This window comes from Lutra lutra, chromosome 11 (assembly GCF_902655055.1).
Source record: "Lutra lutra chromosome 11, mLutLut1.2, whole genome shotgun sequence".
NCBI classification, from domain to species: domain Eukaryota; kingdom Metazoa; phylum Chordata; class Mammalia; order Carnivora; family Mustelidae; genus Lutra; species Lutra lutra.
Window position 1 is genome coordinate 61470191 of NC_062288.1, and position 19201 is coordinate 61489391.

Below are 19201 nucleotides of genomic sequence, written 5' to 3' on the forward strand. Positions count from 1 at the left end.
AGGACGATGACGCCAGGTCTCCTCTGGTGAGCTGAGCCAGTGGATCAATGTTGGCAGCCTGGGCAACTGTACTGAGACGAGTTCTGAGACTGAGTGCGGCTCAGTGGGAGACAAAGCCCGAGATCTGTGAAGGTCTCGGACTGTCCCAGGAGGAAGGGTGGCAGGATTCATGTGGGCCAGTTGCCCCTGACGCAGACCCTTACAGACGGCAGATAGCATGTACTTGGTCGATGTTTCCGAAATGAAGAACAGGAAAGTACATGACCAAGAGCTTGACAAGAGTACCCCGCACCAGCTGTACAAGCTCTCTGTGCATGCGTTCTTACTGTAGCTGGAGTTTGATAGCAGCTTCTTTTGGACTTGGAACGTCTACAATCTGACCCTTTATCCCTTCTGATGCTTTTTGGACCTGGACCGGCCTTAGGACATATCTTAACAAATCAGTAAGATTTGAGCAGAAACCACAACCCTTTCTTAGCCCAGATATACAGGGATCAAATTCCCAGAATCATCACTAAATTTTTATTTTTCCCTCTTTATGATATTTCAAGGTATAATAATTCAATCGTATTTAAACATTGAACATATCCTATTTATGACTAAACTGAAAAGGCTATAAAATTTAGATCGTTTCAATAAAATCAGGATAATATGCAAGCATCCATGTGTATGTGTGTTCCTAGCACCGTGCTGCACACAGTGTGACTCCTAGGCTAAGAGGTTGCTGGGAAGGAGCCAGGTTGCTGCGAAGCAGCAAAATCTCATCCAGCAGTCTGACGAACAAGGAAGCAGGAGACCGTGGTTGATGAGAATCTTAAATAGGGGCTCACTGTGCAAACCGGGCAGGAAGAAGACCAGATCCCTGAGGTCTCCATTGCAGCACAAGCAAATGAAGACAGACATACCTGGAAACAGAGAGGGACAAGCCCGGCTTCTGATGTGAGCGTGTGTAATATACAAGAGCACTGACTATTTGTTCGTTTCCTGATAGCTCACAATGTAAATATGAAATTAGAGTCCTTTGTAGATGTTTCAGGAAGCTAAAGTCTCTTTTTTCAACAGGATTGAAGTCGGAAGGCCTTTACAGAGTCTCCGGGTTCACTGAACACATCGAAGATGTCAAAATGGCATTTGACAGAGGTGGGCTTGTGCTCTTTCAAAGGTCAGAGGACCTAAGTATGCTTTCTCTTGGAACCAGACATTATTCATAGTGGGAATGGGTTTCAGAGCTGTTCCTCAGGAAGCCGAGGAATGATGGTTTACGAATCACATAGCCCTCTGCCTTTCCGGGAGAGGTGTTCCCTTAAAAGTTGTGGATAAGTGACCACATGGGGAAGTGAGTTTAAAATACTTCTTGAATGGGAAGCCAGCCTTTGGTACCATCATGATTCTTGATTTGGTTGCCTAACATCTATGGTTGGTCCACATGGTCCCGGAATGTCCTTCTGTACCCCCACCTGAGGATCTTAGCACCTCCTTTCCTTCCCCCAAAATTCCAAAGAAGAGAGCATAGGATGGGGGTATGTCCAGCACTGAAACAGGGGACACCAGTGGAAGTTTAGAAGGTGACACCTTTTGTTAATTACAACTGAGACAAACGCTCCCTAGGCCATACTATCTCTTAGGTCAAAGAACTTGAGAGCTCGTTAAAAGTACAGATTGCCAGGACCCGCCCTGGGGACTCATTCAGAAAGTTAAGTGAGCCCAAGAATCTGTATGTCTTTATTAATTTTTATTCAATTCATTTAAACAAAAAGCAGTTCAGCCATGTTTCCCACCCTTCCCTGTTTGTCTCCTGCAACCACCAACCTGTTCTATCTGTGAGCTTGGTTTTGTTGTTTTGTTTTAGATTCCATGTATAAGAGAGATCATACAGTATTTCTTTTGCTGTCCCGGACTTATTTCATTTAGCATAATTCCATCAAGGTCCATCCATCTTGCCACAAATGGCAAGATTTCACTCCTTTTTATGGCTGAATAATATTCCATTATATATATTTATATACTGCATCTCCTCTATGTTCATCCATCAGTGAACAGTTAGGTTGTTTCCATGTCTTGGCTTTTATGACTACTGCTGCAGTGAACATGGGGATTTCCATATCTTTCTAAGTTAGTGTTTCTTTCTAGTATTTCTATTGAATGGTCCAAATAATGGTAGTAAATCCCGTCAAGTGTTAGAACCCCTAGCCTACTAGATAGAACCTTCACTCTGGAGAACACTAGACAAGGTCTCTGATGATCTGGTCACCCTGTCTTTTCAGGCTCATGGTCTGTTCCTTGGCCCTGACCTTGGCACAGCTGCTTTGTGCCTCAGCTATACTCAAATACACCTTTCCTGTTTTCATGAACAAGTACCTTGGCTCACATTGTTCTAAAATTCATTCATATCTACCTGGAAAACACCTATTAGTCAGTGTCCACTCAAGTCTTTCCTCTGTCATTCATCCTCAAGCTGACCTAAGAGTCCCATTGTCCTTTCCTGTGTCCACTCCCCCCACCATGTTTTCATGTTTCCAGCCTAGCAAGCTTCCCATTTCCTTATAACTATGGAGTTGCCTGCCTGACTCCCAGAATGACTAGGGCTCTTTGAAGGGAGTATGTCTTTTCTTCTTTGACTTACCAGTGCTTAACAGTGCCTGCCACAGGGTAGAATCTCAATAGATATTTGTTAAATATGTAAATAATGGGATCGGGTGACCCATCTGCCATGCTCACTGCTTTCTGTATGCCAGCTTTTTATCCTCAGCACCAAATCTGCTGAGACATTTGTGCTTTCCTTCAATTCTCCATGTAAAAGAAACTGCTAATCATCTCGATATGATTGAAACTTTCTTATCCAAAAAATGTATAGTCTGCAACAATTAAATTGGACTGATTTTTACTAATGGTAAAACAAAAAGTCAAAAAATGTCTTCGGAATGATTGCAAACATGATTAGAATAGAACATTATCCATACATGAGGGAAGACTGGAGTTTCCCAGATTAAAGTCCTAGGGACAGAAGAGAGAGAACCAAGATAAGAGAAATGTCAGTGAGCCTGTGACAGACAATAGAAACTGAAAACATTCAGCAATTATGTGTGTGTGATGTTCAAATTCGAAGAATGCTGGTGCGGCTAGTTAAAGCTTGATTTTTATTATTTCAGATCAGATTATTATTCTCTTATGAATGTTTGTGTCTAGAATATGAATCACTATGCTAGGTTTCAGCCTAGCAAATTACCAGAGGCTGGGCCCAAAGAACTACAATAAGTCGATTTCACTACCTTTTTGGCTACACTTACCCTCAGACCCCAAAATCCCTCTCTCCAAACCTTTTTGTTACTTCCTGCACATTGGTGTTATTGGAAGAGTAGTCAGCTGGGACTTCTATGGGCACACTGCAGTCACTGTTGGACTTTTTTTTTTTCTTTAACTTGACAAAATAGATCCTAATTAGGAATTGGATCATTGATTGTTTTTCAGATGGTGAAAAGGCAGATATATCTGCCAACATCTATCCAGACATAAACATCATCACTGGAGCCCTTAAACTTTACTTCAGAGACCTACCCATTCCTGTTATCACCTATGACACCTACCCCAAATTTATCGAAGCAGCGAGTAAGTATTGAGAACTAACCGTTTATTTGTACCAAATTGCGAAGTAGAATGCTTTTAACTTCAAGAAAATGAAAACTCAGGACTGTTTAAATTATTCCATGAGCACTCACTTTGCCGAGTGAGGGCCTGATGGTACAGTGACTAGAAAACCAGGCCTAGTTCACCAGCTGAGTTGAACAAGTCCCAAGCCACCTCCACACCGCTGAAGCTTGGCGCCAGGCAGTTCTCTCTCCATTTCGTCTCTTCTCTGCTGGAACTGGCCGGGCCTACTCTGTTATATATCAAAAACAAAAATGAGTCTGGAGTAAACAAGCAGATTTTCTCCAATGAGGACTATATAGATTAGCTACTTTCATCCATTAAGCACACTCTCGTTGCTAATCAATTAAAGTTAGACCCCAAGCTTTGCTCACTGATGTTCACAACTGATAATACCATGGCACGGGCTGTACCGGGACCGCTCCATAATATTCTCCATCTACTCATCTGCCTGATGAGGCGGCTTATGAGTAGGAAAGCTAGTGTCTGAGAGCTGAGCACTCAGGGCCAGGAACCGAACATCATCATCATTGGTCTTCCTTCAGCCCATGGTTGCTCATTAGTGTTTGGTACTTGGGTTGACTGGTATCAGGAGAGAGGACCATATTAGGGTGGGAGGTAGGGGGCAGGGAGTGGGAAGCGGTGCTGCCCTTTGCCCAGGAACATAGGAAGGAAGGGGAGCGTAGGTGCTGGAAGGTATGACATAGCAATCAAGCACCCTTTGAGGAATTTCTTATGAAAAAGATCTTTAAAGGTAAGTATAATAATAAGATGCCCATTGGGGACAAATGTGGTCAGGCTGGGATTAGCACAAGATGCACTTTCCTGATGAGCCATGGCCCCTATTCCTGGTAAGAGCATTCTCTCCTGGGTCCTGGCGGTCCTGGGTGAAGAAGGTTCTGGCAGCCCAGCACCCTTTGCCCCAGCAGAAATGGCAGGGGAACGTTCCTTGAATGACTGCTAATACCAATCAGAGCCCTAAAAAGCAGAAGCATGCATGTTTCCTCTGTTTGTGAACGTGCCTAGTATCTGCTTCCTAACCCAGACTGTACAGCGCAGTTAACCATGCCAACACTTTGATGAATGGCGCCATCAATGCAAGCTGCGCCGGTGGGTTCCTGGGCCAGGCCCCTTGTGTCATAAAGTGCATTCAGTCATGGGAGCCTTCCAGGAAAAGGCTTGTCAGCTGTAGGAGAACCCTACAAAGTATGGTCCAGTTTAAATTAGAGCTCATGATATTGAGATTTCAAGCAAGTCCAGCATTCAGAAGATGAGCAAAGCCATCCGTGCCACCTGCAAACATCTCCAGGACTGTAGATTCCTGGGGGACAAGGACCAGGCCCAGCTTCCTTTCACCCACCCACTGGGTGTTCAACACGTGTGTGGTTCCCAACCTCCAACCCTTTCTGGAATCAGGCAAGATACAAATGCTTTGATTAAGTGAAATGTTACCTGAAATTGCATGAACTTACTAGACTTCCCTTCCACCTGTCACCAGAACAAACCAAACTTCTTCTTACTTCTCTGAAAACTTTGATGTTCTAGCACTGCACTAACTGCTTCTGTGGGCTCTTCCCAGAAATCTCCAATGCGGATGAGAGGCTGGAAGCCGTCCATGACGTGCTGATGCTGCTGCCCCCGGCCCACTATGAGACCCTCCGATATCTGATGATCCATCTCAAGAAGTAAGCCAACAGCTCCTTGACACATCCTCTGTAAACCCTGTCTGCCTTGGGACAGTGAATGCCTTAGGAGGAGCTCCCAATCTTCCTCCCTCACCCGCTAAGGGGACAGGCTCTCCTGTAAAATGAACTCTGCTGCCTTTGCTAGGCCAGCCCCATTCATAACTGCTAGAACCCTGATTCCATGACTGGAGAGGCACCTCCCACTTTACGGGGCTTATCTCTGTGAGGTGGGTATGTTTAAGGGCCTCGGGTTACAGAGGAGATTGCTGATGTTTAAAGGAGGTAAAATACCTGCTATGAAGAGGTAAGCTGGAGCCAGGATTAATATCCAGGCAGTCTGGTCGAGAGCCCACGCTCAGCCTTAACCATTGGTCCACACTGCCTCCATGTCAGCATATGCTTCCTACACAAGCCCTGTACTCTGTTCTAATCTTCCTCCTCCTGCTCATTCTAGTTCCAGACTCCTGAGCCTACCTTGCGTCTGGGCAGGCACATTCCCGTCCTGATCCCTTGGTTTTCTGGATGGATTGGTGACCTATCACCAAGTAACAAATCGCCCCCCCCCCCCAAGATTGGAGGCTTAAAAAATGCAGATTCATTATCTCACAGTCTCTGTGATGAGGAATGCAGGTGTGGCTTATCTGGCTGCCTCTGGGTCAAGGCCTCCACTGAGCTGTGCTGGAGGTGATGGCCAGGCTGTCATCTCTTCTAAAGGCTCAACTAGGGGAGCATGAGCTTCCAAGCTCACACACGAGGTGGTTGGCTGGATTCAGTTCCTTGGAGGCTGCATGACCGGAGGCCTCATTCTCTTGCCGACTATTTGCTGGAGGCCACCCTCCGTTCCCTGCCCTGTGGCTCTCCCCTTGGGCGGCTCACAATATGGCGGCTGGCTTCCTTTAGAGCAAGCACGCAAGAGCACCTAAGACAAAGGGTACACTCTTTCTGTAACCTAACCTCAGGAGTGACATCCAGTTGCTTTTGCTATCTTCTGTTAGAAGTCCCTAGGTCCAGCCCATCCCTTAGGGGAAGGGATCACACAGGAGTATGACTTACAAGAAGTAGGGATCACGGTGAGGCATCTCAGAGGATACCAACCAGAGAGCGCTCCACTCTGGGCTGTGTGACAGTACACGAGATGGGTAGAGATGTTTGGAGATTTGCAGGACACTGGAGCCTCTGGTTCCAGACTCATTGACCCAGCTCTGGATCTCTTTCCTTCACTGTACATGTATAATGAGGTCAGTGAGTTGGTCTTTGAGATGTTGGAGGGATCAGGGCTTTTCTGTGGGCCTTCCTCTGTGTTTCTGAAAGACACACAGCAGTAGCCCATTCTTAGATGAAATGAACCAAAAATTGTCTGCACTGATTAATTTACAGACTCATTCAAAAGTGAAAGGAAGCAAGTTGAGAATACTGTATAAACTCTGGTTTTGTTTTTTTTTTTTAATCTTATAAAACATATTGTTGCTCATATTCACAGTGATCAGAGATATAATAACATTGAGCTCAGAAGGTTTTCATTTTGATTAATCTATTGAATTTAAGAGTATGAGCAATTTTTGGATAAGTAATAGACTATGAATGCCAGCCTAGCTTTTAGCTAGCCATAATTTCTTTAGAGAGAAATTAGTTCTAATTGTTATAGTTTGGAAGGCAAAATATAATTATTAGGAAAAATGCTGATATGTCCCAGTTGAATCTTTAATGCCAATAATTTAGTATTCTTATGATGGAGGGTTTGCTAACTGTCTAGTTTGGCCAGGCATGGTGCCTGACAATGGGGAGATGGGAGCAAGCTGATAGTGAAGAGTAGTCCTCTTTACTGTCTCCTTAGCTTTGCAACATGAAAATAATGCAAGCTCAATTGGCCTTCCTAAAAAAAATACTAAGTGGCCAGTTTAATTAGCTCTAAGAGAATAGAAACAAAAGGATGGCCCTCTGTGCGGAACCTAAACAGGTTTTAATACTATTGTCTTTTAGTCCTACTACGAACATCCAAAAAACCTCAATTCCTGAAAAGAATCTAGGAGACTGTAATTTTATCCCACTAGGATGGTATGAAGTCAATTCTGGAATTTGACTTTTGTTCTTGAAGGCTTTGCTGTTCTCATCTGGATGTTGAAATGATGCTTTCCAATTCCAACAATAATTACTGCTCCAGACCTCATCCTGTGGGAACTAGAAATAATGTCCAACTGCTTTCCTGTTTGGCCACATTCCAGCCATTCCCCTGTCCCGTGATAGCGGTCTGGCTATTCCTACGCTCATGGCAGCCTCATCCTACAGTGACCTTCCTCCGCTGACATGAGCCCTGCCAGCAGACCGGAGATCTGCCATCAGCGTCCCTGCTTGGGAGCATACAGACCAGCAGGAAGCAGCTATAGGAAAGAAAAGACTTCCATACAAGCCTAGCCTGAAGTGTGTATGAACTGTGGGCCAGCTAGGAATCGGCTGCCCCTTTCAACCAGTACCCTCTAATCACATTTCCACGTTTATTAAGAAGGACTGATTTTCTTACCAGATTCACTAAGTAATTTACTTCCACTGGCTGAAGGCAATGTCAATAAAAAAAAAAAAAAATCAGAAAGTTACCTTTTTGAAAAAGATTTATCTATCTATTTGAGAAAGAGAAAGCATGGGAGAGGGTGAGCAGGGGGAAGGGCAGAGGGAGAAGGACAAGCAGACTCCATGCTGAGCGCTGAGCCCGAAGTGGGGCTCAGTCCCAACCAGAGCCAAAATTGAGTCAGATGTTTAAATAACTAAGCCAACCAGACACCCCCCCAAAATTACCTTTTTAAAAATACTTTTCTACAATTCTGATTCTCAATCTTCTTTCACAACTTCCCAAACCGGAGAAATTTGGGGGAGCATACATGTATTTAACCAGTATATAAATTCATCCAGAAGTCTGTAACAGCTCTGTGGATGTGTCTGTTTTGCAGGGTGACACTGAATGAAAAGGACAATCTCATGAATGCTGAAAATCTGGGGATCGTGTTTGGACCCACGCTGATGAGGTCCCCCGAGGACAGCACCCTCACCACCCTCCATGACATGCGGTACCAAAAGCTGATTGTGCAGATTTTAATAGAAAATGAAGATGTTTTGTTTTAATCCACCAGGGAAAGGAGACGAATGGCCCCAGCCCCATCTTGCTGATAAGGCTAAAAAGGAATAAAAGCACTTCTTACCCTTGATTTGTTTTTCAAGCAAGTGACGGAATTTCCTGGACCGCAGTGGACTGTCAAGTCGGCTACTGTGTCTCATAGACACTGGCCTCCTCCATGTGAGAACAGCAGGGGTGAGAGTGAACAAAGGCCCTGCCGTGGGTCTTTGCTGTGCCTCCTACAGATGTCTGTTTTGCTGGAAGAGTGATTAATAAATCTTTAACTTATTTAAAAAAAAAAAAAAGGTAGCTCTTTAAGCTTCAGTCTTATCAGTAATAAAAGGGAATTTAATTCATAGAGGTACTTGATACAGTTATACATTTTCCACTTACAAAAAGAAGACAATTCTATGTTAAATGTTAAATGAAACTTATATTGTAAAGTGTATTTTTATTTTAGCTGCAAGAATGTTACTTTATTTCAGCAAATAGAACTCAATGCAGTGCATTGATTATGACCCTGTGCACCTTGTCCTGCTTCTTGCCGTGATCCCTGAAAAAGTTTACCGTGAATGCAGTATTATCTTGACATACCTCTGTCCTTATCAGTGCTTTGCAGTGGAAGCTCACCGGCCACCTGTGTCCCTGCTTTTGATAGGTTTTGCTGTTAAGCACTGGCATCTTTGTAGTCGTACAGTATATGTTTTTAGCAGTTGTAGGATGGTCTGAAACATCCACAGATTTTCTTTCCATGAGAATTCTGTGAAATCCCAAAGTATGTTTTGGCATTAGTCGGTCTTTCCTCCCTATCATGTGTGTATAGTCCCAGAACATGCAGAATGTGGTCATTTTACATGAAATGACGTGAGAATACTGGTTGAATCTGGGCCATGTAAGAAGTTAGCACTTTCCCTATGTCCTTTTCAGGCTAGTCCTTGGGACTAACCAATTAATGGCAAGTTGTACTGATTTTTTTCCCCATTTTTGTTTTATAAACAAGCCTAGTTTTAAAAGTAAGAATGAATAAGTTTGGTTTTTACAAATCTTGGTTCCTTGATAAAAGTAGCTCTGTAGGGATAATTTAATATGATTTGATCACAATAGTTCCATCTTCATTATAAATTTAGCTTAGCATGAGCTTTTTTCACAGCAAGATCTCTATATTTGGTAACATAGGTAAAATATTTAAAGCATTAAAAACTGTAAATTTAAAAAAAAATTTTTTTTCTGAAATCCAACTACAATGTCTTTTCCTCTGATTGTCTGAGATGACCCATGTACTTACTGGCTAGTCTTGTTTTGGAGTGACCAGAAGAGAATCACTGTGTGGTGAGTGAGCTGAAAGGAGGAGGGCAGTGCAATCGTCCTGGGCAGTTCCACGGGCTATGCGGATGGACTCTGTTGGCACACGGGGGGATCACAATGGTTCTGCTGGGTCCCTGCTATTATTGTCCCTCCCAAGTGTACAGATTTGTTGGTTGTAGCTTATGTACTTCTTGATACTGTCAAAAAATTATCTGAAAATGGTTTTATTTTGTGAAGTGAATAATACTTTGTAATTTATGATAGTGTAAATGGAAGGAAAAGCATTAAATGTATTAAATTCTTCTGTCTATCATATCTTGGAGCGTGCAAAGAAAACTGGTGTTGGGGAGTGGCAGGGGGCTCTAGGGGGACAGTATTTAAAACATTGTTCCCAGATGGGTTTTGGCACTAGAGTTTCTATCATCACCAAAACATCTCGAGGAAACAAACATCCTACGGAGTCCCCACCTTGCTGCCCAACCCTCTTCCAGCTTCCCTCTGGAGAGACTGCTTGAATTAGGATTCTAATGCTCCCCCATCACTAAGACCTGCTGCATTTATGTTTTTTTCATTAAGACACGCAGTGTTTAGAGCAAATCCCTCTAGGTCATTGGCAGCAGAGCAGAACAAGAGTTTTATAGCCAGAAAGACTTGAGTTCAAATCCCAGATCCCCCGGTGATTAGCGCAGATGACCTTGGGAAAGAGTTTGCTCATCTGAAAAACTGGAGAAAATATTCTGGTTGTAACATGAAGTGTTAACCTAAAGTAATTAGTAATAGTTATTTCTTATTATTAAGAGTGATAACTTAGCAGGGGGAAACATAACGGGGGTAGAGAAGGCAGAAGCATGAGAAGAAAAGGGCTTGTCCCAGGTTAAATCCAAGTTCAAGTAATAATAAGGGATATTATAACAGGGTTCTATAATACATAATGAGGGTCACCTGACTCCTTTTCTCGAATGTGATTACAACACCTGATCCCTTCTCCCTTACTTTAGTCTGTACCTGCTCACCCAGGCTTATCTCCCCAACCATCTGGCAGCCTGACATGGTTCCTCTTACCTGGCTTGAAATTCCTACCATTGGAATAACACTAGTAGTCAAGACCTGAAAGGAGGCAGCATTGTTTCCAGAAACACACTGTTAAATTGTCTCCAAGTGGGTTGTGGGAGGCCCGACAGGAGCAGAGTGGGTGGGAGAAGACAGTCCTAAGGATGGGAGAAAAAGACTTTTCTTTCTCCTATTAACATAAATAGGCACCTGGTCTCCACAGCTGGGAGGGGGCTGGTGCTGAATTTCGAGGACAGCAGGCTGGAAGGGCAGAGGGAGGAAGGTAAGAGCATAGGACAGCCACATATCACAAACAGCTCACGGGTTGTCTGGGGTGTGCTGATTCCTACTGAAAACCAAACTCAGCTTACGAATTTCCCAAGATCTATCAATCCCAAATTTATAATTAACCTTTTGATTTTAAAAATGTAATGTTCATTGATTTTCAACCAATATTTATCAGGCATTTATTAAGGGGCCAAACACTGAATACTTGGAAGCCAGGAAGAGACTTATCTCACTGGAAGAACTCAATTTAGACGGACTAGAGAGAGGAACTCTTTGTGTTGAGGGTTTTGGACTGTAGCATCAAGGAAATGAGTGCCGCTAATTTTTAAGATTTATTTACTTATTTGAGAGAGAAAGAAAGAGTACCTGGCCGGGGGGGCGGGGGGTGTGGTACAGGAAAAATCTCAAACAGACTCCCTGCTGAGCGTAGAGCCCAACAAGGGGCTCAATCCCATGACCCTGAGATCATGATCTGAGCCCAAAATCAAGAGTCAGACACTTAACCAACTGAGCCACCCAAGTGCCCCTAAATTTTTTTTAATAAACTAAATTTTGGAATGGTTTTATATTTACGGAAAAGTTGCAAAGATACTAAAAAGAGTTCGTGTATCCTCCTCACCCATCCTCCACTAATGGTAACATCTCATATAACTGGTACATTTATCGAAACTAAGAAACCAATACTGGCACATTACTATTAACTAAATTCCAGAAGTCATTCAGATTTTATGGGTTTTCTACCAATATCCTCTTCTGTCCTGGGATACCATCCAGGGTACCACGTTGCACTAGCCTTAATGGGTTGTAAGGGACAGATGACACAATCTAGTTTACAATTTTAAAATATCAGTTACTTGGCTGTGGATCCATGGAGGACATTTGAGCAGATGCAGGTAATGAGGGTAGAGGCAGTGAGATGTTCTCCTTGTCATAAAGGACTGCGGTGACACAGCCTGCATCAGGGGGTAGCAAGGCAAAGTCAGCTAGAATTGAGTCATAGTGAGGAGGCAGAATTGAAAAAGTTTGGTTATAGATTGGATTAAAGAGTCAAGGATGATTCCCCGGTGGCTTAATTTGACAATTGCATTATATTTACTGAAAAGAAGAGAGAAAGAGGAGTTGGTGGTCTAGAGGAGGGGTGGGAAAAGGAGGGAAGATGGTGAGGTCCATTTTGGACACAGCGAAACAGGTCGCTGTGAAACTTCTAAGCACAAATGTTTCATGAGCAATTGCACTGGCAGACCATGGCTAGAGATAGGGCTCTGGGAGGAGACAACCATGGGGTTGAATGTAAGGACTCAAGGACACAGAACAGAGAAATAGGTGAGAGTCCTGGTTCAGAGTTCTGGGGAGCACCAACATTCAGGAAAGAGAAAGGAGCAAATGAGGTCTGTTCTGATGCATTCCAATAAAGAGAGTCTCATGAGTGCCATTCAGAAAGCCTCTCTTCCTTGTCTTCAGCTCTGTTGCACAATGTCCTAATCCATGTCTTTGTCCCACTTAGATTTACTTGGTTACATGGGAGGCACCACGTTCAATCTCGTGCTTTGGAGGACTTAGCTTTTTTTGTGAATGCAAATGAGCCACAGTCATTTTTCTTTTCGAAGTTTAGTTGAAAAGATGGTATCATACTCAGGGACCTCACCCAGCACTTATCCCAAAGTGCTGTGACTGTGGGTCCGTCTGTCTCCCACTGAAGTACACATTCCCTAAGACTGGGAGCCCTGGATCCCACATGCTGGTTACACACCTTCCTGCACAGGCTGCAAGTCTCAACTCCATGTTCACCTCCCTGCCGAGACCTTCCCTGGCTTCCCTGGGCAGAGGACAGAGCAGGTGCCAACCATAAACACGTGGAAGCACGGGAAACTTGGAGAACCACAGAGCTGTGTTTAACTAGAATGTGAAGTATAAGGGAAGAGGAGGGGAAGTGAGATTAAAGAAGGAGGACTGTGCCAGGAAATAAAGAACCGTGCAAGCCAAGCACAAGTCAAACTCAGGAAGGTCTGTCTGGTGACACAGGGAGGGTAGACCAGAAGACTTAAGACTGGCACCATAGAAGGAATCGGGAAACTGTTAGAGAAAATGCCCACATGAACTTGGCTCCCCAGAGGAGGGATGGAGAAGAGTCATGGATATGAGAGAGATTTAAGAGGTTGTTAGGACTTACTGATTTGATGCCAGAATTGAAAGGAAGTAGAGACACAAATGATGCCTCACTGTCTGTTTCTTGCAACTAAACGAATATTTAGGAAGATAAGAGAATATGGGGAGGGGAGTAGGTTCAGCAGGGGAAAATCATGGGTGCGGTTTGCAGGAAGCATTATGGTGCTAATGGTTCACCCACATGGAAATGTCTAGTAGGCGGTTGGACAGGTGGTTTTGCACTTGATCTTGGCCAAAAGGCCGAGAAGCGATGGACATGTGGTTTTGGAGCTCAAGAAAGGGAGATATGCTGGTAGGTATGACGTGGTCAGACTATATGGACAGGTGAAGTAGAAAGGACAAATAGTAGGTCCCTGGGTAAGAACAAAGTCTGGGAAACAGGCAAAGTTAGCATTGCAAGGAAGGTCAGGAAAGGTCAGAGGAAGAGGGAGAAAGTGGGGAGTGTAAGATGAACACAGCGAAGACAGAACTTCAGGGATGGAGGGGACGCCGGGTCATATGCTGTTGCAAGGTGAGAGGTGATGAGTCCCTTTTGGATATGGCAACTAAGGAGTCCCCCATAACTTAACAGGAACTTTTCAATGGGATGATACGGTGAAAGGCAGCTTGCTGAGCCTTGAAGAGTGAATGGGGGTGAAGAATGAAGATAAAACCTGTCATCAGAAAAAGCAATGACGCTGTCTTTCTATAGGCTTGCGCACCTCATATCTATGGTAAATCATCTACAGGAGCACATTTTTCATTGCTGCCAAAAAATTACTACCTTGACATACTTTCCCAAAAAACTGTACACTTTAAAATCTTCATAAAGAGAACGGAGTATGACTGGAACAGATTTTTGGTCACTCCAGTTAATCAAACATAATATCTTTTTTCTATGTCCTAATCTGTAAAATGGGTATACTCCTGGTTTTGTTCTAGTTCCCCAACCTGAAAATGAGCATTAGAATATCTGCTCTCCCCTCCCTATCAGAGTGCTTCTAAAGATTCATCAAGATCTCAAATGTGAAAACGGAAGCCTCAGTATAAGCTGTACAGCAATGTACAAATTGTTAATTGTCCTACATACACAGGACCACCCTTCCAAAACCAATCCCTTGTCAGGTGAGGCAAGCCCACATCGGTCCATTAATTGGCAGTGTTGGAGGATACGAGGCATGGGATGGAGCCGGACATCCCTGTCAGGGGTGACAGGGGGCTATAAGAATCAGAGGTGTAGGCCAAAGAGCCCATCAAGGAAAGACATTAAGACCCCAAAGTCCATGCACAGAAGATCTGTGGCGAGATGAAAACAGACCTCATCACGTCAAGAATTCGGGGCCAGAGACCAAATCAGAAAAAAAGCAGGTGTACGCATGCCTGTGTGTGTGTGTATACATGTTTGGGAGAAAACGGGGGCGGGGGTTACTTTCTGAGGGGTCACTGTTAAAACCCATGAGGTCTTTATGGGCCAATGAGTTCGTGACCGTGGGATCGGTCAAACTGACTGCCCTCCTTGCCTCACCTCAGGAACAGTCGTGGCAAGATCAACCTACTACCAATAGTGCGTAGGGACCGCTTCTTGGGCATGGATGGCTTCCTTCTGATAATAAGGAGAACATCACTAACCCATAAGAAGTACTCAGTTCATCAGTCAGTAAAGTGTCTGCCACACATAACCTAAAACTCGGAGGCACAGGGGTTGAACAGTATGGACAGTAATGGTCTCAACAAGCACCTGAATGTAAGGCATCTTCAAGGCTGGTGCTGTCTGCCCTCTACTGCACCGTGCTCGGCTTAGTGGCATTTCAACCCTCGAGCTCTGGTAGACATGCCTACCAGCAGGCAGACACAAGGACAAGCAGCACCAGGTCTTTCTCTAACTGTGGGTCCTAGGTGTCCCATTCAACAGCCAGAAAACCTTTCCCCCAACAAACATCCCTTTACAACTCATTGGCCAGAAGTGCATCCCATGCTCGTGATGAAGCCAGGAACTAGGAAGGAAGAAGAGATCACCCTGATTAGTGTAGATCCATGTTTTGCAAGGTGGAATCCCCTGGCCAGCAGCACCAGGACCCGGGACTTGTTAAAAATACCACTTCCCAGGCCTGACTCGTTGAATCTGGGGCTAGGGTCTGACAGTCTGTTTTTTTTTTTTTTTAAGATTTTATTTATTTATTTGACAGAGACCACAAGTAGGCAGCGAGGCAGGCAGAGAGAGAGAGTAGGAAGCAGGCTCCCTGCTGAGCAGAGAGCCCCTTGCGGGGCTCGATCCCAGGACTCTGGGATCATGACCTGAGCCGAAGGCAGAGGCTTTAACCCACTGAGCCACCCAGGCGCCCCCTGACAGTCTGTTTTTAACAGGTCCCCCAGGTGATACCATGGAGGATAAACTGGAGAAGGCCAGGTTTAAAACAACCGTGGTTTCACCTGAACTGGGGACCCACCCTCTCCAAGGTTTGGATGCATGAAGCAAATCATGGTTTGTTAACAAAAAGGGGGCAACAGTTTTGCAGCATTGGGGACGTTGTCTGAACTCTCATAAGCTCCAGAGGACCTTCCACACCCCCACAGACCAATGTCCCCTGGGCCTCACCCCCGTAACCATAGAACCGACTCTAATAAAATACCGTCTCAGCTAGAAGCTTCCTGAGGACAGGAATCTGGTCCACTCTGCTCACCACTCCATCCCAGCCCCTAACTGGCACTGGGCCTAGCATACAGTAGATGCTCAAATCTTTTCAAAATTAATGGCAGAATCCTTCTACAAATACTCAAATGTCCTGTAATATTTTGGTGCAAAGGAGGGAGGGGATGATTCTAGAAGCAGGAGAATCTGAAAATGCATTTTTGATTGACTCTTGTCCACCATTTGGAGCTCTGACCAATATGGGAAACTTCCCATTATTGAAGCTTACCTGGAATTTGTTATCCTTAGCTCACCTCATCTTTACCATATCCTTTCTTCTATCCAGTGGGAATGATCGTCAATTTGGAGTTTGGAGAGTTGGAAAACCAAGTATTTAATTGTGGGTTATACAGCAAGAGTTGGCTCTCTTTGGCTAGGATCCAGAGCAAGATGGACTAGAGGAGGTCAGGGGCTGGGTCCCTGACCCAGGTGTTACATCCAAGCTCTACCACTTCCCATAGTGTAACTTAGGGCAAGTTATTTTACTTCTTGAGCCTGTTTCTTTGTCCCCATAATGCACTACTATCGGCCCTATTCCATGAAGCTGGTGAGCTTCAGATAATCTCCATACAGCACTCCCTAGAGTATCTAGGGCATGGAGTAAGCAAACAAATGATTGTCTAAAAACTCAACAGCTTCGGGAAACTCATGAGAATGCTCTTCGTTCTTCATGCTCTCAGGTGCCATCACTTATTGCTGCCTAGCAAATTAGAGTTAAGGAATTTAACCAATCACGGCCTGATGAGTTTTTAAAGCCGGGCCACACCTGGCCCGTGGTGGGATGCAGTGGTCACCCTGTGAGAGCACTGGATTTAGAGCCACAAGGCCTGGCTTGGTCACAGATCAAGGCTTTTAACATTTCTGAGCCTCAGGTTTCTTCCCTTTGAAACATGAAAACTAATACCTGCCCCACCAACCTCACAGGGCTTTTGCTGGGGCCAGATGGCATGGGAGCAGGTGTGCAGGTGCCCTCACACACCTTCACACCAGTAGGTCTGGCTCTGCTGCTAGTGCCACTCCCTCCCCGGACCCTTGGGGAGCTCTCCCTGGAGCCCCACCCACCACCCTGCAGCTTCGGGTTTCCACGTACTAGGCTTCTCAGTTGCTGGCACAATGGACCACTCCCTTCATCTCAAACCCCCCTCTCTCGGCTGCTGGGTTCCCCCCCTCACCCCCATCCTTTGCTCAGCTCCTCTGCCCATTCTCCCTCTGTAACCATCCAAATCCCTTGGTATGCCGGCCAACACTGCTTCTTGCCCTACTTTAGCCACAGACCATCACCAACACTCTGGCCCTGAATGCTATCTGTCAACAAATAAAATAATCCCTAAGATTCAATAAGCTACCCAGTGCCCTGTAACTGATCGCTTCTGCTAAAACTGGCCAGCATATGATCTACTGCCCACAGCCAACGTCCCTGAAGAACACTTCCAGGACTCCATCACTCAGCTCTCTAAAATCTTCACATCGACCACATTGGCACTGCATCAGAAGAATTTTAAAATTCAGAATAAAAAATCAGTACAACATAGTGATTCAACAATTCTCTACATGACTCAGTCCTCTTTAACCCCTTCCCCTATTTCACACCCATTGCACCCACTCCCCTCCCCTCTGGTAATAGTTTGTTCTCTATATTTGAGTCTGTTTTTTTGTTTTTCCCTTCTTTCTTGGCTTGTTTTGTTTCTTAAATTCCACGTATGAAATCATATGGTATTTGTCTTTCTCTGACGGACTTATTTCACTTAAATTACATGCTCCAAGCCCACCCATGTTGCAAATGGCAAGATTTTATTCCTTTTTATGGCTGAGTAATGTTCCATTGTGTGTATATCTCACATTTTCTTCATCCATTCATTTATCAAGGGACACTTGGGCTGCTTCCATAATTTGGCTATTGTAAACAATGCTGCAATAAACATAGGGGTGCATGTGTCTTTTTGAATTAGTGTTTTTGTATTCTTTAGGTAAATAGTAATGGAATCACTGGATCATATGGTAATTCTAAACTGGAACTCAACCACGAGAAAAAGTTCGGAAGGAATTCAAACACCTGGAAGCTAAAGACCACCCTGCTTAAGAATGCTTGGATCAGGGACACCTGGGTGGCTCTGCCTTCAGCTCAGGTCGTAATCCCAGGGTCCTGGGATCAAATCCCACATCGGGCTCCTTGCTCAGTGAGGAGCCTGCTTCTCTCTCTGCCTCTGCCTGCCACTCAGCCTGCTTGTGTGTTCTCTCTCTCTCTCTGACAAATAAATAGAGCTACCCTACGACCCAGCAATTGCACTGGTGGGTTTTGACCCTAAAAATACAAATGTAGTGATCCAAAGGGGCACGTGTCCCTGAATGTTTATAGCAGCAATGTCCACAATAGCCAAACGGTGGAAAGAACCTAGATGTCCACCAACAGATGAATGGATAAAGAAGAGGTGGTATATATATACAATGGAATACCACGCAGCCATCAAAAGAAATGAAATCTTGCCATTTGTGACCACATGGATAGAACTAGAGGGTATTATGCTTAGTGAAATAAGTCAATCAGAGAAAGACAACTATCATATTATTTCCCTGATATGAAGAAGTGGAGATGTAACATGGGGGTTTGAGGGTAGGAAAAGAAAAAAGGAAAGAAGATGGGATTGGGAGGGAGACAAACTGTAAAAGACTCAATTTCACAAAACAGGCTGAGGGTTGCTGGAGCGAGGGGGGTCGGGAGAGGGTGGTGGGGTTATGGACATTGGGGAGGGTATGTGCTATGATGAGTACTGTGAAACGTGTAAACCTGGTGATTCATAGACCTGTGCCCCTGGGGATAAAAATACATTATATGTTTATAAAAAAATTTAAAAATTAATGAAAAAAATAATGTATACAAACACCTAAAAAAAAAAAAGAATGCTTGGATCAACCAGGAAATCAAAGAAGAACTCAAACAATTCATGGAAACCAATGAGAATGAAGATACTTTGTTCCAAAAACTATGGGATATAGCAAAGGTGGTCCTAAAGGGGAAATACATAGCCATCCAAGCCTCCCTCAAAAAAACTGAAAAATCCAGAACACACCAGCTGTCTTTACACCTTAAAGAACTGGAGAATCAACAACAAATTAAGCCACCTCCACACACAAGAAGGGAAATAATCAAGATTAGAGCAGAGATCAATGAGATAGAAATTAGAGATACAGTAGAACACATCAATGAAATTAGAAGCTGGCTTTTTGAAAGAATCAATAAAATCCATAAACCAGTGGCCAAACTAATCCAAAAGTAGAGAGAGAAGACCC

The 19201-nt window shown here is 44.3% G+C and overlaps 1 protein-coding gene and 2 long non-coding RNA genes across 4 annotated transcripts in view; 1 reads left to right on the forward strand and 2 right to left on the reverse strand.

Annotated features, from left to right (window-relative positions):
- The window catches only part of CHN2 (chimerin 2), a 295574-nt gene extending 285518 nt beyond the window's left edge, over positions 1–10056 (forward strand). Inside the window, exons 10-13 of the mRNA XM_047694769.1 lie at positions 1063–1140; positions 3469–3606; positions 5225–5330; positions 8273–10056. Coding sequence (XP_047550725.1) covers positions 1063–1140; positions 3469–3606; positions 5225–5330; positions 8273–8444 — 494 coding nt within the window. The 3' untranslated portion in view covers positions 8445–10056. The remainder of the gene's footprint in view (positions 1–1062; positions 1141–3468; positions 3607–5224; positions 5331–8272) is intronic.
- Positions 5964–7897, reverse strand: LOC125080745 (uncharacterized). The gene is made up of 3 exons (XR_007121463.1): positions 7849–7897; positions 6384–6634; positions 5964–6249 (listed from the first exon to the last, which is right to left on the reverse strand). It is a non-coding gene; the product is annotated as an uncharacterized LOC125080745 (long non-coding RNA).
- The window catches only part of LOC125080744 (uncharacterized), a 35880-nt gene continuing 25240 nt past the window's right edge, over positions 8562–19201 (reverse strand). The window contains exons 3-6 of one of the 2 annotated variants that reach the window (XR_007121462.1): positions 11934–12032; positions 10804–10949; positions 9722–9938; positions 8562–8693 (exon numbers count right to left, since the gene is read on the reverse strand). This is a non-coding gene — a long non-coding RNA (uncharacterized LOC125080744). Of the gene's footprint in view, positions 8694–9721; positions 9954–10803; positions 10950–11933; positions 12033–19201 lie in introns of both variants that reach the window. The other variant, XR_007121461.1, reaches the window with a different exon arrangement.